Genomic DNA, 18,907 nt, shown 5'->3' on the forward strand with positions numbered 1-18,907 from the left:
TTGCCCTTCCCCCACCCTTTCCCACAACACTCAGCTCCCCTCCACCCTCCACATACACTGCTCTTCTTGTTCAATGCCCCCCCCCCCCCCCACCCCACCAACAACCTCCAGCACACAGCCCCCAGCCCGTAAATTGTTCCTCACAATAAAGAAGATGAGGAAAGAACAGAGAAAGATCAATGCGAGAAAGGCCGCGGGTTTGGATGGCATCAGCTCAAGGCTTCTCAAGTCCTGCGCAGACCAACTTTGTAGTGGAGCACATCTTCAACCTGAGCCTGAAGCTGGAGAGAGTGCCACAACTGTGGAAAACATTCTGCGTGGTACCGGTGCCAAAGACATTGCACCTCAAGGACCTCAACAGTTCCGGAAGTGGAAGTGGTGGGAGAGAGGAGAATGATGGCTTATCATCCCTGATGGACAACACCTTCCACCCCATGCAGGACACTCTAACAGCACTGTGCAGCTCCTTCAGTGGAGGAGAGATACCGCAGGTCCTTCCTTCCTGCTGCTGTCAGACTGCACAACCACTGCTCCCAATACACCACACATACCAAAAGCTGACAATTCCTCATTATTCCTCATTCATTCATGTGCAATATAAATCCAATGTACTGTGCAATATAAATAATCCATTCAATCCACTGTGCAATGTTAACCATTCAGTTGGACTATATAATATTGTTGTTATTGTTGTTTTTATAAATGTTTTACTTATTTATTATACCTTTACTGTATACCTTTTCAATTTATTATACTTGTTTTGATCTTGTTTTTCTACGTCCCTTGTTTGTCCGTTTGCACGATCCACTATGCTGCCGTTATCCTGTAAATGTCCCCGCTGTGGGACTAATAAAGGATGATTTTATCTTTTCTGAACAAGAGGTTCAGCAAATGTATCAATACATACCATGTGTTCAGGCTATTTAGGGATAGAAGGTTGTGGGGGGTTAGACAGATGGCCGCCAGTGGAAAGGGTCAGTCGGACATCACAGAGATTTGTAGAGGGGTTGGATTTTAATGTCACTGGTCACGTTGTGTTCTCAAAACTATGCTCTCACCCTTACAATACATTATAAATAACTCTCTCCCTACTCATTGGAAAAAAAAGATAAAGTTACCTGGTTTCCTATGACTCCCCTCTTTTGTATGGATGAAAAGATAATTGACCAACCACTGCAACACCCTTTAACTTCCGCTCAGCCAATCGCGTCCTTCAGCCGAGGCAAACGCCCAATTCCCGTCACTTTGCGTGTAGGGGCGGAGATAAAGCGGAGACCAGTAGGAATGAAGCTCATGAATAATGTGGTAGCAGGGTCTCCGCATTCACCAACCCAACCTTCTTCCTGCACCCGAGCCCAGGCCCTCATCTGACAGCACGCGCACCAGACCAATGTGAATCTCTGTCATTAGAAAACCCGCCCCCTTTTCCTCACTCTCAGATGGTTACATTGTTGCTGGATTGACCGCGACAGCTGCCAATGTGTTGCTGATCTTCGTGAAGTAGGGACAAAATCGAAGGGTGAGTAGAAATCTGCCTCTTTTTTTTTCTCCAAAATGATCATATTGTAATACTTCCTCATCAGCCGGGGACACGCATCGGGACGCTGTGTCCTTTGCGCGTGTCGGCAGCAGCAATAGGTGCTTGATGTCACGTAGACCATACATACACCAGCATGCATATTGAGCCAGGAGGTCTGCTGTTGGTTTAATGGTTCTGTTGTCGCCTGTAATCTTTGGACGAGCAGTCGCTGTCCGAAGCTGACGTGCAGTGCGTCCTCCATTGCCTCATTTGGGTCTTGTCCTCTGCCAGACCTGTAGGCCCAGTGCGCCGATCAAACCAAAATGTTAGTAAAGGGTATGACAGTGTAAAGGGCAAGATGGTGCAAATTGTTACTGCATGTCCACGTGAGTGTCTGTAGTTAATTATTAATTATATAGCATCCATAAAGTGGTGTACCAAACAGGTGCGGGAACCCCTCAATTGAGAGCTCCAGGGGATCCCAGGGGGGCCCAAAGAAATGAGCAGCAATTTCACTTCACCACTGTGGTATTTACTCTCTTTAACAGGATGATTGTGTGTTTCTCTACCTATATCACACCGAACTATAAAACTCCTCTCAAAAATGAGTTTGGCTTGTTTTTACTGCCCTTAAATATCTCTTCAGAATAAATATATAACAATATTTGCATGTTCATAGATTCTAGGTAATGTAGTTCAACATGGGAGAATAAGTAGATGTAATTCAAAGGATTTTTAATAATTGAACTTATTTTGTGGGGGAAAAAAAACATCTGACAAATAATACTTCAAAGTATTTTTACTCTATTGTTCTTAAACATGTCTGGGGGATACCTGAGGTAAAAGTTTATTTTAGAAGATTGTTTTTATCAGTTTGAACAGCACTTTCTAATCATATCAGTGTTCTGGTTTATCTGGGCCTTTATCAGGCTTGGACAGTGACGGACTGTTTTACACCAAACTCCCTTTGGTCCACTGCTATCAGCTCATCACAATCACTTAATAAGTTGAGATCAGCTCGTCGGTAGTAGGGCCTATACTTAGATTGCATTTCTGGTCAGCAGTGTAAAACACAAAGTTGTGGACAGGATGGTCGTACAGGTGGAAGTCCGTGTGTAACCCAGTGTTTGCCCTGGTTAGTTTCTGTAGTTTCCCACATGACTTAACACAATCTCAACATTCCATCGTAGCATATCAACAAGTGATCCGTGCCCTTGTCTGCGCCTTCCTGCCTCCTTTCCCATGACACTCCCTCAATTGTTCAGCAAGTTGCACCAGTTCTGCAAGCAGGAACATAACACAAAGTTGCATATTCAGTGCATCTTACACTCGGTCAGCAGGAATCCTCCACCTGTCTCTAGCACTAATAGGAAGCTGGATAATTAAACTTATTTTGCTACAGTAGGATGCAGTTACGGTCGTTCTAGTGCATATCTGCTGTATTAATTTGGTTAAGATACAAATTTCACAGAGCAAACTGGTCATTTTTGTGTAGAGATGGATGTGATACGCATGACTACAGATGTGTGTTTTATGTTGTTAAAAGCAGTAGTAGGAAGAAGCCCTTTGACCATCTCAGATTATAGACCGAGCAAATACTGTTGACGCACAATCGCTCACAAACATACACACGTTGACGTAGAGATCGATCAGTCAATGTACAACTTCAGTGTTGTGTGTTTGCACAGGGTTTCCTATAATAACAGCCACAGGTTAGGCTTATTAGGTCACCAGGAAATTAAAATGTTTGAAACAGTATTTTGAAGAAATCAAATCTTTTAGTATAAATTCAATCATCTCACCGGAGAGGATTGTTATAATGGTAAAATAATTGAGACTGGCTGTGTTCACACCACAGAGCTAGAATGTAATCGTTTTGTGAAATGGGATGTGGGTTCCGTTGATGACATACTTGCAAAATGTTGCGATGTCCAAAAAATGTAATCCGTTAGTTTCTTTAATGCCAAGCAATTTGTTTAAAGTCAGAGTGTCATTGCAAATGTAAACATGTTTTTGTATCCCAAAGTTAGTGTTTTAAGATATAAATATAAGCTGCTAAATGTCTTTGGAAAGAACTAAAAACAAAGAACAGGTTTTGATGTAAAAGCCTTGTTCTATGTGTGAATTACTCGCACATCACAATACTTATTGGTAAAGTGTGACATGTATGGTGTGTACACAGTTGGAAGGTGCTCCCTTCTCAGCCGAGTGTGTTCTATGTTTCCCCAGCATGCCGCTGGCTCGCAGCCTCTCCATCACGTCCCTGTCGGGACTGGAGGAGTGGGATGAGGAGTTTGATTTAGAGGACGCTGTTCTTTTTGAAATTGCGTGGGAGGTCGCCAACAAAGGCAAGTGTGTGTGCGTGAGTTTGGCCCTTGCTTGAGTGCATTTGTGTCTGCATTTACTTTTTAAAGTTTGGGGAAATAAATGGTTTCCATATGTAAATACTGAATGAAAATACATGTTGAATGCACTTTGTAAGTCGCTTTGGATAAAAGCGTCAGCGTAATGAAAACAGGAAAAAACTACATTTGTACATTCCATGTATATGTCTGATCTTGATCATTGGCACAGGTTATAACCTTCAGATAAATTCTAGTTGTTAGAGAGACCTGTCAACATAATGCTCCATATATTTCAGGTTGAATCATGTTATATCTTTGTCTCTACTTTGTGTGCGTACGTGTGGCATGTGTGAAGTTGGAGGCATCTACACCGTCATCCAGACCAAAGCCCGTCTGACCGCAGAGGAATGGGGGGAGAACTATTTCCTGGTGGGCCCTTACGTGGAGAGCAACGTACGCACTCAGGTGGAGCTGATCGAGCCCACCAACCCCGTGCTGAAGAGAACCATTGACAAGATGAACGCCAGTGGGTGTAAGGTACTACCACACGGCACACGCACACAGTAAACGCATATACGCATATAATTTGTATGTTCCACTCAAGGACAGTCATTATTACTCCAAATAGTTGGAGGGTTTATAGAGGGAGATTTGCAAATGTGTGGTGAATGTGAACTACACTTACAAACCCAGTTAGAGATCATCCCCTCTTTCATACTCTGCCTTGACCACGTCTCTAAACCCGGTGACATTTCCTCTCAAAGGTTAGAGGTTGTATCAGTGTCTCTCTGTCTCAAAAACATACTCCAGAAATAGGTTGTGTGTGTGTGTGTGTGTGTGTGTGTGTGGTCATCTGGGAGTGCAGTCGAGATATGGGTCAAGTGGTGCTTTTTTTTTAAAGGGATAGTGCAGCCTTTTCAACGAAGCCTATCTAGTTTACCTTGAACCACACCACCTGTAAGCTCACGACGTGCGTGTGTGCGTGTGTGCGTGTGTGCGTGTGTGCGTGTGTGCGTGTGTGCGTGTGTGTGTGTGTGTGTGTGTCGGTCCTGTATTCCAGTTTAGTCATACTTCGAGCTTGAAGTGACTTTGTTTTGCACTTCTGTGTCAGCCAGACAAACTTCATCAAGGTAATCTTGGATTGTGTGGTTAGACTGTGTTTTAAATCCAGTTTTAGTAGGCAGAGTGTCCTGCAAGTAAAGTACTTTTTAATTAGAAACGGAACCATTTATCTACATAAACGTAAATAGAAAAAAATGAATGCAAAAAAGCAACAACATAGGAGTTGTTGCTGCAGCAGCGGCGGCAACTCTTAATACCAAAGTGAATGTGTTTTCTAAGCTGCGAGTGGTTTATATTATTTTGGTTGGTGTGGCATGAAGAATTAAAGTTAATTTTCTCCATTTCCCTGCAGGTCTACTTTGGACGCTGGCTTATTGAGGGCAGTCCCTATGTTGTTCTGATTGATGTTGCGTTTACCGCCTGGTCTCTTGACAGCTGGAAGAGGGAATTATGGGACCTTTGTGACATCGGCGTGCCGTGGTTTGACCGTGAGGCCAACGATGCCGTGCTGTTTGGCTTCCTGACTGCCTGGCTCCTGGGCGAGGTCAGCAGCAAGATCACTTAAAGTGACAAGAATTTCAATAAAAATGCAATGTTAAATTAGTTTTAGTCGAAAGGAGAACTTGAATACTGTGCAGAAAGAAGACGGATTGGGCTGTTGTTCCTTGAAAAGTGTAAATGCTTTGCATGTCAAAACCCAAATAGAAGTTGTTTTGATTCATATTGGTGTGTATGTGTGTACTCCATATTAACGCTGTTCTCTCCCACATTGCAGTTTGCGGCCCAGAGTGAGGAGCCGCCGCACATCGTGGCCCATTTCCATGAGTGGTTGGCCGGCCTGGGCTTAGTGTTGTGTAGACATAGAAAGCTGCCCATCGCAACCATCTTCACCACTCATGCCACACTGCTGGGACGATACCTGTGTGCTGGAAGTGTGGACTTCTATAACAAACTTGCTGAGGTGCGTGTCTGCACTGTGTACATTTTATTACGCAGCACTGTAATAAAACAAAATAATAGAAAGAGGCCATTTAACTGTCGAGCTGACGTTGATTCTTATGTCGGTAAATTAGAAATGAATACAAAATCAGACAGATATTCAACAAGAAATGTACACTTCATCGCACTCTCCCGCTCCTGTTTGTGTCCCATTCAGTTCAACGTGGATAAGGAAGCAGGCGATAGACAGATTTACCACCGCTACTGTTTGGAGCGGGCGGCCGCTCACTGTGCTCATGTCTTCACCACTGTGTCACAGATCACAGCCATTGAGGCAGAGTACCTGCTCAAGAGGTCACCAGGTGTGTGGAGGTGATTTGATGTGTCAAATACAGAAACTTCCTAACACCATTTGTCACTGGCCAGACACAGCAGGCCTTGACTGCGCGAGGATATTATGTATTTCTCACTGCTTTCCTACTGAATCTTTCAATGCATTGAACTTTGAATTCACCGAGTTAGCTACCTAGCTATTTAGATACTTGACGAACTGTTTCTCTGTGTCCGTGTTTTGCATTTAATGCCTTTTACCTCTCCCATCACAAACAGACATTATCACTCCCAATGGGCTCAACGTGAAGAAGTTCTCAGCAGTACACGAGTTTCAAAACCTCCACGCTCAGAGCAAGAATCGGATTCAGGAGTTCGTCAGGGGACACTTCTACGGGTCAGACACGCATCACTCAACATTCACAGCTCAGTCAAAACCGTTATTCTAGTGAAAGCTATTCTACCAGAATGTGCTGATTGTAAGCGCGACACTCATCCAGCTCTTTGTGTTTATTTTGGTTTGCGTTTGACCACCAGGCACCTTGACTTCAACCTGGACAAGTCTTTGTTCCTGTTTATTGCTGGAAGGTATGAGTTCTCCAACAAAGGAGCCGACATCTTCTTAGAAGCTTTAGCCAGACTCAACTATCTACTGAGGGTAAGTGTGTAGTTGTGTCCACACATTTGGGTGTGTGTGTGTGGGAGAAGGTGAATCTTAGGTGTAAAAATGTGACCCCATATTCCTGTATGGTCTGACTGTTGCAGGTCAATCACAGTGACGTGACCGTCATTGCGTTCTTCATCATGCCAGCTCGGACAAACAACTTCAATGTGGAGACCTTGAAGGGCCAAGCAGTCAGGAAACAGCTCTGGTGAGGTTTCTTCTTATGTTAACCAATATGAAACGAGATGAGGCCAGACAGACAGATTGCTACACTCATCCACTTGCAAAAGTGTTTTGAAGTTGTCTAATTCCACTTTCCTTGTTTTTTTCCCCCGACAGGGACACTGCTCAGACTGTGAAGGAACGTTTCGGAAAGAAACTTTATGATTCGCTTCTCGTGTAAGTTGGCCACTTTCAGTAAAATGTGGAATGACCTGTTTTATAACGCCATCAAATATAAAGTAGGAAGAAAGTAAATGTAATCAAGGATTTTCCATCCATCCATCCATCCATCCATCCATCCATCTCCTAGATTCAGATTCTGTACAAAATGTAAACTTTGTGTGGCCATTGAGTTTATTCATGCTAATAAATATTCTATTGTAGTCGTTTTACAAGTCTAAAACAACCTGTCTTCATCAGTGGGCAACTGCCAGATGTGGCGAAAATGCTGGACAAAGAGGATTTCACCATAATGAAGCGTGCCATCTTCGCGACTCAGAGAACATGCCTGCCTCCAGTCTGCACCCACAACATGCTGGACGACAGCAGCGACCCCATCCTTAACTGTGTCCGCCGTATCGGCCTCTTCAACAGCTCTGCTGACCGTGTCAAGGTAAGGTCAGCTGTCAGTAGGCCATAAATGCCCACAAAAGTGTTTCTTCTCACCTTTTTGTATATTTAAAGGCATTCTAAACTTAACTATAATATATCAAATGTGTAGCTGATTTAAGTTTCTGCAGTGATTATCATTCCACATTGTGACGTTTTAATGCGCCATGTTGTGGCCGAGAGTTGCAGTTTGCTACTCGTACTGTTTGCGATAGTAAATACTCCTACTGAATGGCTTCTCCCTCCTTTAGGTTATCTTCCATCCTGAGTTCCTTTCGTCCACCTCGCCTCTACTTCCAATGGATTATGAGGAGTTTGTAAGAGGCTGCCACCTCGGCGTCTTCCCCTCTTACTACGAGCCTTGGGGCTACACGCCAGGTATGACTCATGCATGCTGACCAGGTGTATTTATGTGTGTGGGTTTGTTGTATGACATCAAAAGTATTAAATCCGGCCTTACTGTTTCTTTCACCGTCAGCTGAGTGCACAGTCATGGGAATTCCATCAATCTCAACTAACCTGTCAGGCTTTGGCTGTTTCATGGAGGAGCACATAGCAGACCCCTCAGCATATGGTGCGTTTCTCATACTTTTATCTGTTTAACTCCAAGTATGTCTTTTTAAAAAGATATGCAGGGATAACCGATGCTTCCTTTCACATCATGTTTCTTTTTGCAGGTATTTACATCCTGGACCGCCGGTATCGAGGGGTCGACGAGTCGTGCAACCAGCTCACATCCTTCCTGTTCCAGTTTTGCAAGCAGAGCCGGCGCCAGCGGATCATCCAGAGGAACCGGACTGAGCGTCTGAGCGAACTCTTGGACTGGAGATACCTCGGCAGGGTTAGATTCAAAGTCTCAAACGAATATTTTGTTCATGTGATCATTGCTCAACTTAAACATGGATTAATGTTGTTTTTCTTGTTTTCTGCACTAGTATTATATATCTGCCCGGCATATGGCCCTGGCTAAAGCCTTCCCTGACACGTACATGTATGAACTTCATGAGCCCACCTCGGTAAGTTAACACGTGTGTCTGGATGACAGAAATGCCAAGTTTTCACTATTTATTGTTATTTCACAAATCCTTACACACCTCCACTGATTGAGATTCTGATGCCTTTTGTTTCTGTCCCTCAGACCACAGGTTTCCGTTACCCTCGACCAGCTTCTGTGCCTCCGTCTCCAGCGCTGTCCCGCCACTCTTCCCCCCACCACAGCGAGGCTGAGGACAATGGCGAAGAAGAACGCTATGACGAAGATCTGGAGGCGGAAAAGGACCGGGTCAACATCCGCCAGCCCTACGCGCTGCCATTCAAAAATAAGCCTTCTGTTGTCCTGGGGGCCAATGGAAACGACGATGGTGTCACGAGCGAGTAAAACTGAGATATATATATATATATTAATTATACATGCAGTACATGCTGAACCTCACTAGTGAAACTTTATCTGTGGCAATCGTTTAAGTCATCCATGTACTTTATAGTTGTGTGAATACGAGTGATAAATTTAATATCGGCTTGTTGCGAAAAATGACATCGCTGTCGGTGTCTTCCCGACCTGTTCGTACCTCAGAATCTTCAGAAAAAGTCTGTCCGTTTGACATGTTTTGGTATCGTTTCAGTTACACCAGCAGTGCAACCGGTGGTTTGCTTTGAGGAGTAAATGCAGCAGCTAGAAAGCTCAATAATGAAAAACAAATCGGGATTGCTGGATTTTGTCGTGTACTAACACTGGATAACATACTGTAGGACTAAAACATTGAAACATAGGATTAGTTTGAGTAGCTGGAGGAGTTTTTATACTTGTTTCAAACGTGGGTCAGAGCCGGGAAAGAACACAATCCTCCTTTATACCAGAATGTCACCTGGACTCATTCAAAGCTATTTTCCTGGTTTAAAAAAAAGAAAGAAGATGGTGTCATTTGCTTCGAGTACACACAGAGAGCATCTGTTTTACTTGTGTTTGGCTTAAAAGTGTGATGATGATGCAGAGCTTCGAACACAACTCTCCACCTTGTAGCATATTTTTCTTTATTTTAAATGCCTAGTTTACTACGCAACTTCTCAGAGTGGAAATATAATGTAGAACACATACACAGCAACACAAACGGCATCAGAAACTCCCAAAATGAGAATAGTGTGTGTGTGTGTGTGTGTGTGATTTCATTTTTGTTTTGAGCCTTAGTATCACAGCCATTCAGTGGCAATCACCAGTTAACCCCGCGCTCCTCTTTATCTGTCCTGGGTTTGCCTGTGTCGACAAGTAGAACATTGTGAAGGGAATAGAGATGAGGCAGATGGGACTGAGATGGTAACACTGTTTTTGGGTAAAGAACGTAAGAGAGATGGCAGGCAAATGACTCGACTGTAAACTTGTCTGCAATGGACGAGAGAAATGATTTTACCAGGCGAATACTCCCCCCCCCCCCCCCCCCCCCACTGTAAGTTACAATCTTGCATCAGATTAACTAATAAAGTTTAAATATATATAAATATATATATATATATATACCTTTTGGTGTTTTACAAATGATACATTTCTCTTCATTCTTTGCATGTATGCAGTTTATTGGAACACACATTCAAGGGTCTGTGGGTTTTCAAGTTCTCAGTGACACAAGGATCCAGTGACACCATCCACACTGATTTATCTGGATCTTCTTGCTGTGTCGTCGTGAATCATGCAGAGTTCTCATCTGCTTCAGCACAAGTAAACTCGGCCCCCGTGACCTTTGCAAACTAAAGGAAAAAAATAATATATAGTGTAAAAGCAGAATTGCCAACAATTTACTTATTTGCACATAAACAAACTCCAGATCTTTAAAAAAAAAAAAATGTTATGACCTAAACACTGATGTTATGACACACTAATTAAATCATTGTTCACAACTGACTGGAGACATTGCAGTTAATGGTTTGACCCCTGAACTACAGGGGGACCTTAAAATACTGTTCTTTTGACTCCACTTAATTCATCTGACAGCTGTTAATACAAGTTGCCTCTCAAATTAAGATTTCATAAGCAAAGCAAGTGGTCATTGTAGTAAATACATCACATTGTTAAAGATCAATCCCTTTTTGCAAAAAAGTGTCTCGTTGAGGCCAACCCCATTAATCATCTCACAACTCCTCAGATGTTTCTGTGACCGTTTTGTCACAAGTTGTCCAGGTTGGTAACCCCGGCCGAGACCAAACTACCTACTGGATATAAATTGGTAAACCAGTTTACCAATAAAATGGTTCGGATGAGTTGATGCATTAGTATTAATATGTCACTTTTACTTTTGACACTATAAACATCCGTACACTTTGCCGATAACACTTCTGTACTTTTACTTTGGTATGAATTTGAATGCAGGGTGCGATTGTGATTCTTTTTAGAATGGGTTCTTTTACTTAAGTGAAGGATCTGACCATGCAGGACTCACCTAGTAAACTATTCCAGAAGGAGTTGTATGTTGCACTGCCGGTTACAGCTCCGAGTTTGGCTGGATTCCTCCTCACTGTATGTACTGAAAAGCCACTGGGCCCAGTCACCTCCACCTCCACCACATGATAGTCACTTAACCTGGGGCATAAAGAGGCATGAACAGTGGGATTTAAACAGATATGAAAGGCTGCATTCGCTCAATCTGATTTTTAGAAAGACTCACGCTGTGTCGGACACGATCTCTCCCTGAACACCAGTAAAGCCGAGTGTTCCTGCTGCCACTGCTGCTGCTGCCATGGTGTTAACGTTGTTAGGAGCAAGTGGGCACAACTCTGCCACTGAGCCTCTGAATAAAACACGCCTGCCCTCTTCCTCCGTCCAATCAGAGAGGACATCTCCAGTCAGCCGGAAGCAGGATGGATGCTTGGACATTCTTATAAACAAAGCCTGAAAAGTCAAGTACAACGTAATAGTTTATTTGCCATTTGCAAGCTCCTGCACTGCCACAGTGTTATTGTACCTTCAAGGCTCCACTGTCATTCAGCCTCTGGATGTCCTGGCCTCCCCCACAATGCACCACTGGGGACGTAGAGCGTCCTACCATACTGTTGAGCGCCTGATGCAGCTTCTGGTTCAGATCAGGATCAGAGAGGGCAGAAGGAGAGCCCACCTGAGAGGAGGAGGAAAGAAGGCACAAAAGAGGATGTGATAATTCTGTGATTAACAGACTGCTGAAACTTTGTGTCAGCTTATATGTGTTCTCATTTTCTGTAATGGATACATGCAGTGCCGATTTTAAGAATAAAATTATCATCTGTTAGAGACAACAAAAGAAAACAATGCTACCATGTTGAAATGTTGACAGTTGGCCCGAACATACCGACAATCCTTAAAATACAGAAAACCCAAAAGACTAACAACTAAATATCCTTTTTAGAAAAGACCATTGTCCAGTTAATCTCAATACAAATCTCACTTATAAACATTAATACACCTTGTCACCTGTCTTACTCATATCTGTTTATGTCTTCTTACAGTTGAGGAGCAGGAACATAAGAAGCAAAGGATTTATTCGGGATAATATATCGCTACATAAAATTGCTAAACAAGAAAGAAAAAAAGAAATACGTCTGTTTTGCAGCAACCGTATTTTCCCGCACAAACAGAGGAGAAGCTTACCATGAAATGAGACTTGAGGACAGGAAGTGAAAGCCAAATTCTTTCACTATCTGTGGATGGCACACCTCTACAATCACATCACATCGCCTGTAAAAAAAGAAAACACAGTTTTACAAAAAACGTTTTCTAAAACGTTGTCATGCATGTTGTCTAGCACAGAGATCATATGAGATGCAAATACTGGTGCTATGCATATGTTTTATATTACATATGTGTGTTATTGCACTGTCTGCAAAGGATGATAGGTCACCAAGTATAAGTTCATCTGGAACGAAACCTTTGAGCTTGTCAGAATTTCTGTTCCAAACGAAAGCCAGTGTTAGACCGAGAGCAGCTCCATCTTTAAGGATCCTCTCCACCAGGTACTGCCCTGAAGCACACACACACCCACACGTGAGGAATAGAGCGAAACAAAAGACTCAAAAGGCTTTCTGTCAGAAAGTGTGTCTGCAGTACGAGAGGGAGAGTTCAGACCTAGATGTCCGTAGCCTACAACCCCAATCCTTTGGGAGGAAGAGCTGGTTGCCATGTCCTGTGCTGGGAAAAGACACATGCTGGGAAAAGAACATTCACCTGCAACTTGAACACACAAACCAACACACACACGTATGCTTTTGACCCACTTCCTATCTGTACCAGTATATTATTTATTGCTCTCCTCACCAGATAATGCCAAACCCCAGCAGAGCTGTGTTACTCCCAACGTGAAGCAAAGAACCGGACCACGACTCCAGGAATTGTGGGCAAGCACAGTACAAAGTTTGACTCAGAGAGGCCATAGTTAATCATTGTCTGTTCTTTAACATGTGGAATGGATTACATGCTGAGCTCCTCCATCCCTTTAAACAACTTCAAATCCAGATGCATTGAAACAATTCATTTTTGGAGAAATCTGAAGCAGTGTGGACATCTAGTGACCCTCGAACAACGCAACGTGAAATACATTTATTTCCTCGAGATTATCACCCCCAACATTTATGTATTACATTTGTTGGGAAATAATCCTGTACAGCAGCAGGTCGTTTTGCTTTCGCATTTAATAGTTTTGAAAATGTAATCGTGCCAGTTTAAGTCGCCAGCCTTGACATACATTAGTGAACTATTTATCTCTCTTGTCATAGTGGCAGAGATGAATTGCTCATGTTGCATCCCAGGTTTAGAGATATGAACCAACGATTTTCAATGAACCAATAATTTGTCATTACCAACAATAATCATAAGTTCACAAGTTAGAAATCAACCTTCATCATACGAGTTTTCTACTAGTTCAACTTTGCTCCTCGTGAGTTAATGTCGGCAATAAATAGCTGAAAAGGTCAAAGGTGAGATGTTTGTCCATGAGAACATTGATTATCAGAGAGCAATCAGACAGCAAAGATCGGTCCAAAGTTCATTGCTATGAAATAGCAACAGACTGAGAGACGTGGCAGAGATCCGAGACAGAAGAGAACAAGGCGAGAACATCTGAGGACTACGTGTGACGACAGGACTGCAAAGACAGAAGAAAGTAGAAGGTGTCAAGAAGACCAGACAGGTTCATCCAACTGAGAGATCTACTGGAGTCCACGACAGTGCTGACTCTGAGACGATGGACATCCTTGAGACAGATGCCTATGACAGGCGGAAGAGGAGAAACACGGTACCTAAAAATCATTTATTTATAGTCAACAGTTGTTTAACATACAACTTTCTCTATGTGGAAAAGATAAAACTCATCATTTCAGCCTAATTCATGTTGTGACTTGTCTCCCCGTTTCCTTCTGTTCCTCCCTCTCTATTAGTCCTGTGCTCTTTTTCTTTCTCTCTTGCCTTTCTTTTTGTCTGCAGCTGTGTTCTTCTACCTGTGGACACCTGACTCAACCGCATCCATCATATCTGCAGGTGTCAAATCAGCACCAACACTCCTATTGGCTGCAGTAGTGCTGAGCTGGAATGGAGGTCAGAGTGTCCTGGGTGTGGTGGGAGGATTGCTATTCTCTGCTGTTGGTGATTGCTGCCTGGTATGGCCTGAGCTTTTTCTGCATGGTAAGAGTTTGCACTCGGTCTGGCGATGGATAAGCCTAACCCTAACCCGAGGGGCTAAAATGATGTTCAAGGTGCCATGTTATGAGGAAGTAGTATGTCTCAGATGAATGCATACTGCATGCAGCAGTATGTACTTTGTAAAGGCAGCAGCAGTATGTACTAAAAGGAAAAGTATGCCATTTGGAACGCAGTTCTTGTCCCGTTGTCCACAGATTCTTTATGTAGATTAGTACACGAGTGAAGCACAAATTGAGGCATTTTCAAATTGCAACTTAAAGTTTTCTTTATAATTAGAGAATATATGTGCATTGCCTATATGATAAATGTCATTTTAAAAATAACCCTTTTTTAAATTTCTCAATTGAAGCTGCAAAGATACCTGCCATGTTTGTCCTTAACATCTCACACATCTGTTTCAGGAATGGGTGCATTTGCTGTGGCTCATCTGCTGTACTCATTCACCTTCCTCTCCAGTCGTTACACGGCACACTCCTCTTCCTTCTGGACTCGTTCTCTGTATCTGATCCTGTTCATGGTGGGAGGAGGTTTCTACATCTACATATATCCGTTCCTGCAGAAGGCGCCAAACTCCGATACACTGCTTCCGGCTGTGGGGGTCTACATCGTCTTAATTGTTCTAATGGGGGCATTAGCTATCAGAACCCGCAACGTGGCAACACTGTTAGGAGGTTTGGCCTTCATGGTGTCTGACGTGTCGCTGGCTCTGCAAGTTTTTAAGGTGACTGCACCAATGGAGCACGGCAACGCTCTTGTCATGGTCACATATTATTTGGCACAGCTACTAATAGCTGTGGGCGATGTAAATGCAGTGAAGAAGGAGGACTTTGCAAAATGGAAGAGTTCCTAAACAGTGTCACTAGAGTCTGAAGTATCGCCATCACCCGAATAAAATCATTTCACTTATAAATCCTTTAGGTCTTGTAGTTTCTAATATGAACCCATTAAATACAGTAAAGGAGAACAGACGGACACTACTGTCAGCACTTGAAGGCTTCTTGCTGGTGCCAAAGATGGAGTAAAAGAGCAGCTTGCAAAGTCAAGATATTTAAATGTGTTTACGGCTTATTGCGTTTGAATAATCATACTAATACTCACAACATATTAAAATACCAGTCTATAATCTAAAAGAAACTCCACAAATATTGGTTAGAATAATATCTATATTCTGTGATTTGTGCCAAAATATTTTTATTTTGTATGACATCAATGTTTATGTGTAGATTTTACATGTTCTCCACATGTGAGCTGGCCATTTTATGTATATATAATAAAGACCAATTTGTTTTGTTAATAATAAATAAATATGGTGTAAAATAAACAAGGATTCTGTCCTGATTCAAGAGACAATCAACTACAATTAAATGGAAATACTTTACCTTCAGACAAACCTGACCGACAACAATTAAAGATCAGTTGCACATGTAACTATTAACAGTTGAAATACATAACATACTACCCGTGAAGGAGATTGGTATATGGTTTGATGTTATGAAGAGCTGAAATGACTGGACTAAAACCACAGCTTATACATTATAATTATTTCTACAGTAAAGTCCAGCTCCTGCATGACATACAACATATGGACAGCATCCGTCTTAACAGACAAAAACGTTGCTTAACAGCCACGACCCACATCATGAATGTTCCGTTGCATCTTTGCACAGTGACACCAACACAGGTGAGGTCAATAAGACTTCAGCGATCCATCCCATTGTCATCCGACTGTTGGAAACAAATAACCCTCAAACGCTCCCAGAAGTCCAGTTCTTCCTGTTGGAAACAAAAATGTGGCTTTAGAAGCTTTCCTGGACGAGGAAAGGAAAGAAAATGAAAGGACTAAGCCTAGAATATTGATTGTAATACCTTCATTCAAATTCACTTGAAGTATCGACATGGTGGCATCTAGTTAGTAATTAAAAATGTATCCTACTGTAGATTTTGCAGTCGTGCAGTAGCAGTTTTGTACACGAGAACAGAAAACTCCTCTGCTAAATTTGAGTCTTAAATTCCCACAATACTTGAACCCAGTTTCACCATCAGGCTGAAAGACTTATACCTCACTCTCTTCTTTTCCTTGGAGCTCTCTGGATTGCTGTCTGATTAACTCCTTCAGACCCAGAGCAGGATCTCTGCAGTCTTTGAGACCCTGTGGACAGTCTTCCACCAGACTAGACAGATATCAGACACACAAAAGGGTGTGATTACTAATGTGTACCATGAATTGATGTCACTTGTGAGTACTGGAGACAGAAAGGTAGAGAGTGTTTCTTACCAGCAAAGGGCGCCAAGCACGTGTTCATGGAAAAGTGAGTGTGGTGTGCGGAGAACAGACACCAGCTGCTGTACCATACCCATGGAGACAGCTGTGTCTGCAGGACGGAGGAAACAGATAAAGATATCAGTATCGGGACTGAGAAAGTCACATCAATGCATCCCCAACTGTAACTGTGCGTACAGCATCTATACTGTCTGTGATCTGAGCAGAAATTGGGCATAAGGACAGATGCCCTAATTTAACATTCAAACGAATTAACTAACTAAAACTGATCTATTGTGACTCAACTTAACTGCTTGGATTTGTATCCTTTATTTAACCGGGAAAGCCTTTGTTTAAGGGTACTGTACCGTTTCGATGCTTCTCTCATTCGTACCTTTCTGTTCGGGATGTGACGTCAGCAGGTTGAGCAGAAGGAAGGCAGACTTGGCCCTGAGCTTCTCGATGTCCGATTGCATGCCTCGCATCAGCACCGAGATGCCATCATGGGACAAGAATTCCTGGAGTCCTGTCTCCTGCTCTCGAAGCAGACCTAAAGGCACAACCAGAGAAAGTTACAGTTCTGTCCTGAGGTGTGTAGTGTATCCTGAATGCAGGCAGCATTACAATCTCGTCTCAATGCTTTACACGCTCTGCTTCAATGCTGTCAAAAGAACCATTAACACTTCTGATTAAACTACTAGTCAGTATCATTACTACTTAGTTTCAAGTAGACAGTATTGAGCAATAACGTGTTTTGTAGTAAACGTTTGCAGCTCTGTCTAAGATACTCACACGACACAGCGTAAAGGGCTTTTACTCTGACGGTGGGGTGGGGGTCTGAGTCTGTCAGCTGCAGCAGCTTTGCCAGCGCCCCGAGGCCATACAAGTGGACCTGCACCTCCGGCATGTTCTGAGCACAGGAAGCGATGAGCTGGGCAGCACGCCACCTCAGTCCACTTTGGGCATGACACAGATACTGAGAGATACACAGGTCCAGTCCACCAAGAGTCATTAGGTCTGTGAAGCAGAGGACACACTCAGGATAGAGACAACAAATAGTATTTGTACTCATAACCGCTCAGTAGCTATTGGTTTGAGGTCCATGCTGACATCTGATCAATAAAAATCGAATATTATTCATTACAAACCTCTTGCATTGTCCAGGTTCTCACACAACTCTGACATCACCTCGAAGGCTTTTTCTCGCACATCTTCATCCCTCTCATCTTCTACCTCTCTGTCCATTTCGCTCACTTCCTCCTGGCGTAAGATGGCCAAGCACTGCTTTATATGCTCCACTTCATCCATCTGCCCTTTGCAGACTTCTGATAGAACACCTCTCAGCCAGATTTTCCTCTGTAACAAAGAAAGAGTACTAGTAGAACAATGCGTCTCAATTACCTTTGACGGAAGGTAGAGGTCTTCATGGATACAAATAAAAACGGGTACTGTCCTTTTAAAACATTTCATCATCAGTCCAAAAGTCAAAGATGTTCATCAATCATCCATTTTTAGGAACACATGCTCCTTATTAGACCGTTCTTTGGTCCTGTGAGGACCCAACGAGGTGTTCGCCCAAAGCCCTCTCAGGTTTGAAATGTACATTTAACAGACCCTTACCTCCTCTGACATGGGCTGAACAGGGTCAGGTCCCTCTGCTGTTGATCCAGCATCCACTGCCAGAAGCAGGACCCCCTGGAGGTTTTGGGGATATTTCCTGGTTGGTTTGTCTTCTGCCATGATGTGCACCGCTAAGCTAAGAAACAAGACATCAAAACAAACGGGACAGGGACAACTTAATTCAGAGTTGACGGGCAGCAGCAGTCATGGCCGTAAATATAAGTCCCAAACCCAGCAGACAGTTTTTAACCTTGACCGTTAATATAAAGATGCTAGCATTAGCTAAGGCACTATTTATAGTAATAATAATTAAAAAAACAAACACAGCATCCCTACACAAACCTTCATCTTTACACAACTTACCTTTACACAAGTCCTATAAACAGTGTTGAATAAATGGACACACTCACTGAGTCTTTTAAAGTACGTGAGCTCCCCTTTACACAGATTGACATGAATGTGCTAGAACATTCTAGCTAGCGTTTAGCTGAACGCACGAGTGGCAAGGAGGCTGCCATGATGTACCGTAAACCTTGAACCAAACTGGCAAGCAAAATGTTTTTCGCCGAATTCTTTCCTCAACGCTAAGTTGTTTCAGTCCTCACATTGTCTACGCTGATTTAGTTCTACAAAAATGACAATGTAGCAAAGCTGATAGTCATACAACCAAAAACTTTTGAAAGGT

General features: G+C 42.9%; 4 protein-coding genes across 4 annotated transcripts; 2 read left to right on the forward strand and 2 right to left on the reverse strand.

Moving 5' to 3' along the window:
* Positions 1–1,364: 1,364 nt before the first annotated feature.
* On the forward strand, positions 1,365–10,199 carry gys1 (glycogen synthase 1 (muscle)). The gene is made up of 16 exons (XM_079281767.1): positions 1,365–1,519; positions 3,749–3,867; positions 4,220–4,401; positions 5,279–5,470; positions 5,702–5,887; positions 6,083–6,227; positions 6,475–6,592; positions 6,733–6,853; positions 6,961–7,067; positions 7,199–7,258; positions 7,502–7,694; positions 7,942–8,068; positions 8,169–8,264; positions 8,368–8,531; positions 8,626–8,706; positions 8,829–10,199. The coding sequence occupies exons 2-16, from the start codon at positions 3,750–3,752 to the stop codon at positions 9,066–9,068; spliced, it is 2,130 nt and encodes a 709-aa protein (XP_079137893.1). The 5' UTR covers positions 1,365–1,519; position 3,749; the 3' UTR covers positions 9,069–10,199.
* Positions 10,200–10,352: 153 nt separating this feature from the next.
* On the reverse strand, positions 10,353–12,828 carry aspdh (aspartate dehydrogenase domain containing; the record flags this gene model as incomplete). Its single annotated transcript, XM_079281768.1, is given in 11 exon segments — positions 10,353–10,429; positions 11,119–11,258; positions 11,344–11,567; positions 11,641–11,685; positions 11,687–11,742; positions 11,745–11,790; positions 12,300–12,314; positions 12,317–12,381; positions 12,384–12,386; positions 12,526–12,669; positions 12,774–12,828. Coding segments are annotated over 11 exon segments (831 nt in total). The 3' UTR covers positions 10,353–10,391.
* A 1,059-nt stretch (positions 12,829–13,887) lies between these two features.
* tmem86b (transmembrane protein 86B) lies at positions 13,888–15,192 on the forward strand (the record flags this gene model as incomplete). The annotated part of the gene is made up of 3 exons (XM_079281228.1): positions 13,888–13,938; positions 14,081–14,324; positions 14,744–15,192. The coding sequence occupies 3 exons, from the start codon at positions 13,888–13,890 to the stop codon at positions 15,190–15,192; spliced, it is 744 nt and encodes a 247-aa protein (XP_079137354.1).
* Positions 15,193–15,521: 329 nt separating this feature from the next.
* On the reverse strand, positions 15,522–18,710 carry hspbp1 (HSPA (heat shock 70kDa) binding protein, cytoplasmic cochaperone 1). The gene is made up of 8 exons (XM_079281474.1): positions 18,586–18,710; positions 18,223–18,358; positions 17,751–17,958; positions 17,395–17,619; positions 16,997–17,152; positions 16,618–16,714; positions 16,402–16,513; positions 15,522–16,115 (listed from the first exon to the last, which is right to left on the reverse strand). Exons 2-8 carry the CDS (start codon positions 18,340–18,342, stop codon positions 16,041–16,043), a joined length of 993 nt encoding a protein of 330 aa, XP_079137600.1. The 5' UTR covers positions 18,343–18,358; positions 18,586–18,710; the 3' UTR covers positions 15,522–16,040.
* Positions 18,711–18,907: the final 197 nt, after the last annotated feature.

The sequence above is a fragment of the Melanostigma gelatinosum genome (assembly GCF_949748355.1).
Source record: "Melanostigma gelatinosum genome assembly, chromosome: 13".
Classification (NCBI taxonomy): domain Eukaryota; kingdom Metazoa; phylum Chordata; class Actinopteri; order Perciformes; family Zoarcidae; genus Melanostigma; species Melanostigma gelatinosum.

Coding starts and splice junctions, on each gene's coding strand:
- gys1 (XM_079281767.1), top strand. CDS start 3,750: ATGCCGCTGGCTCGCAGCCTCTCCATCACGTCCCTGTCGGGACTGGAG. Junction 6,854..6,960: donor GACTCAACTATCTACTGAGG/GTAAGTGTGTAG, acceptor TGACTGTTGCAG/GTCAATCACAGTGACGTGAC. Junction 8,532..8,625: donor ACTGGAGATACCTCGGCAGG/GTTAGATTCAAA, acceptor TTTCTGCACTAG/TATTATATATCTGCCCGGCA.
- hspbp1 (XM_079281474.1), bottom strand. CDS start 18,342: ATGGCAGAAGACAAACCAACCAGGAAATATCCCCAAAACCTCCAGGGG. Junction 17,620..17,750: donor GAACCTGGACAATGCAAGAG/GTTTGTAATGAA, acceptor TCTGCTTCACAG/ACCTAATGACTCTTGGTGGA. Junction 16,715..16,996: donor GTCACATCCCGAACAGAAAG/GTACGAATGAGA, acceptor TCCGTCCTGCAG/ACACAGCTGTCTCCATGGGT.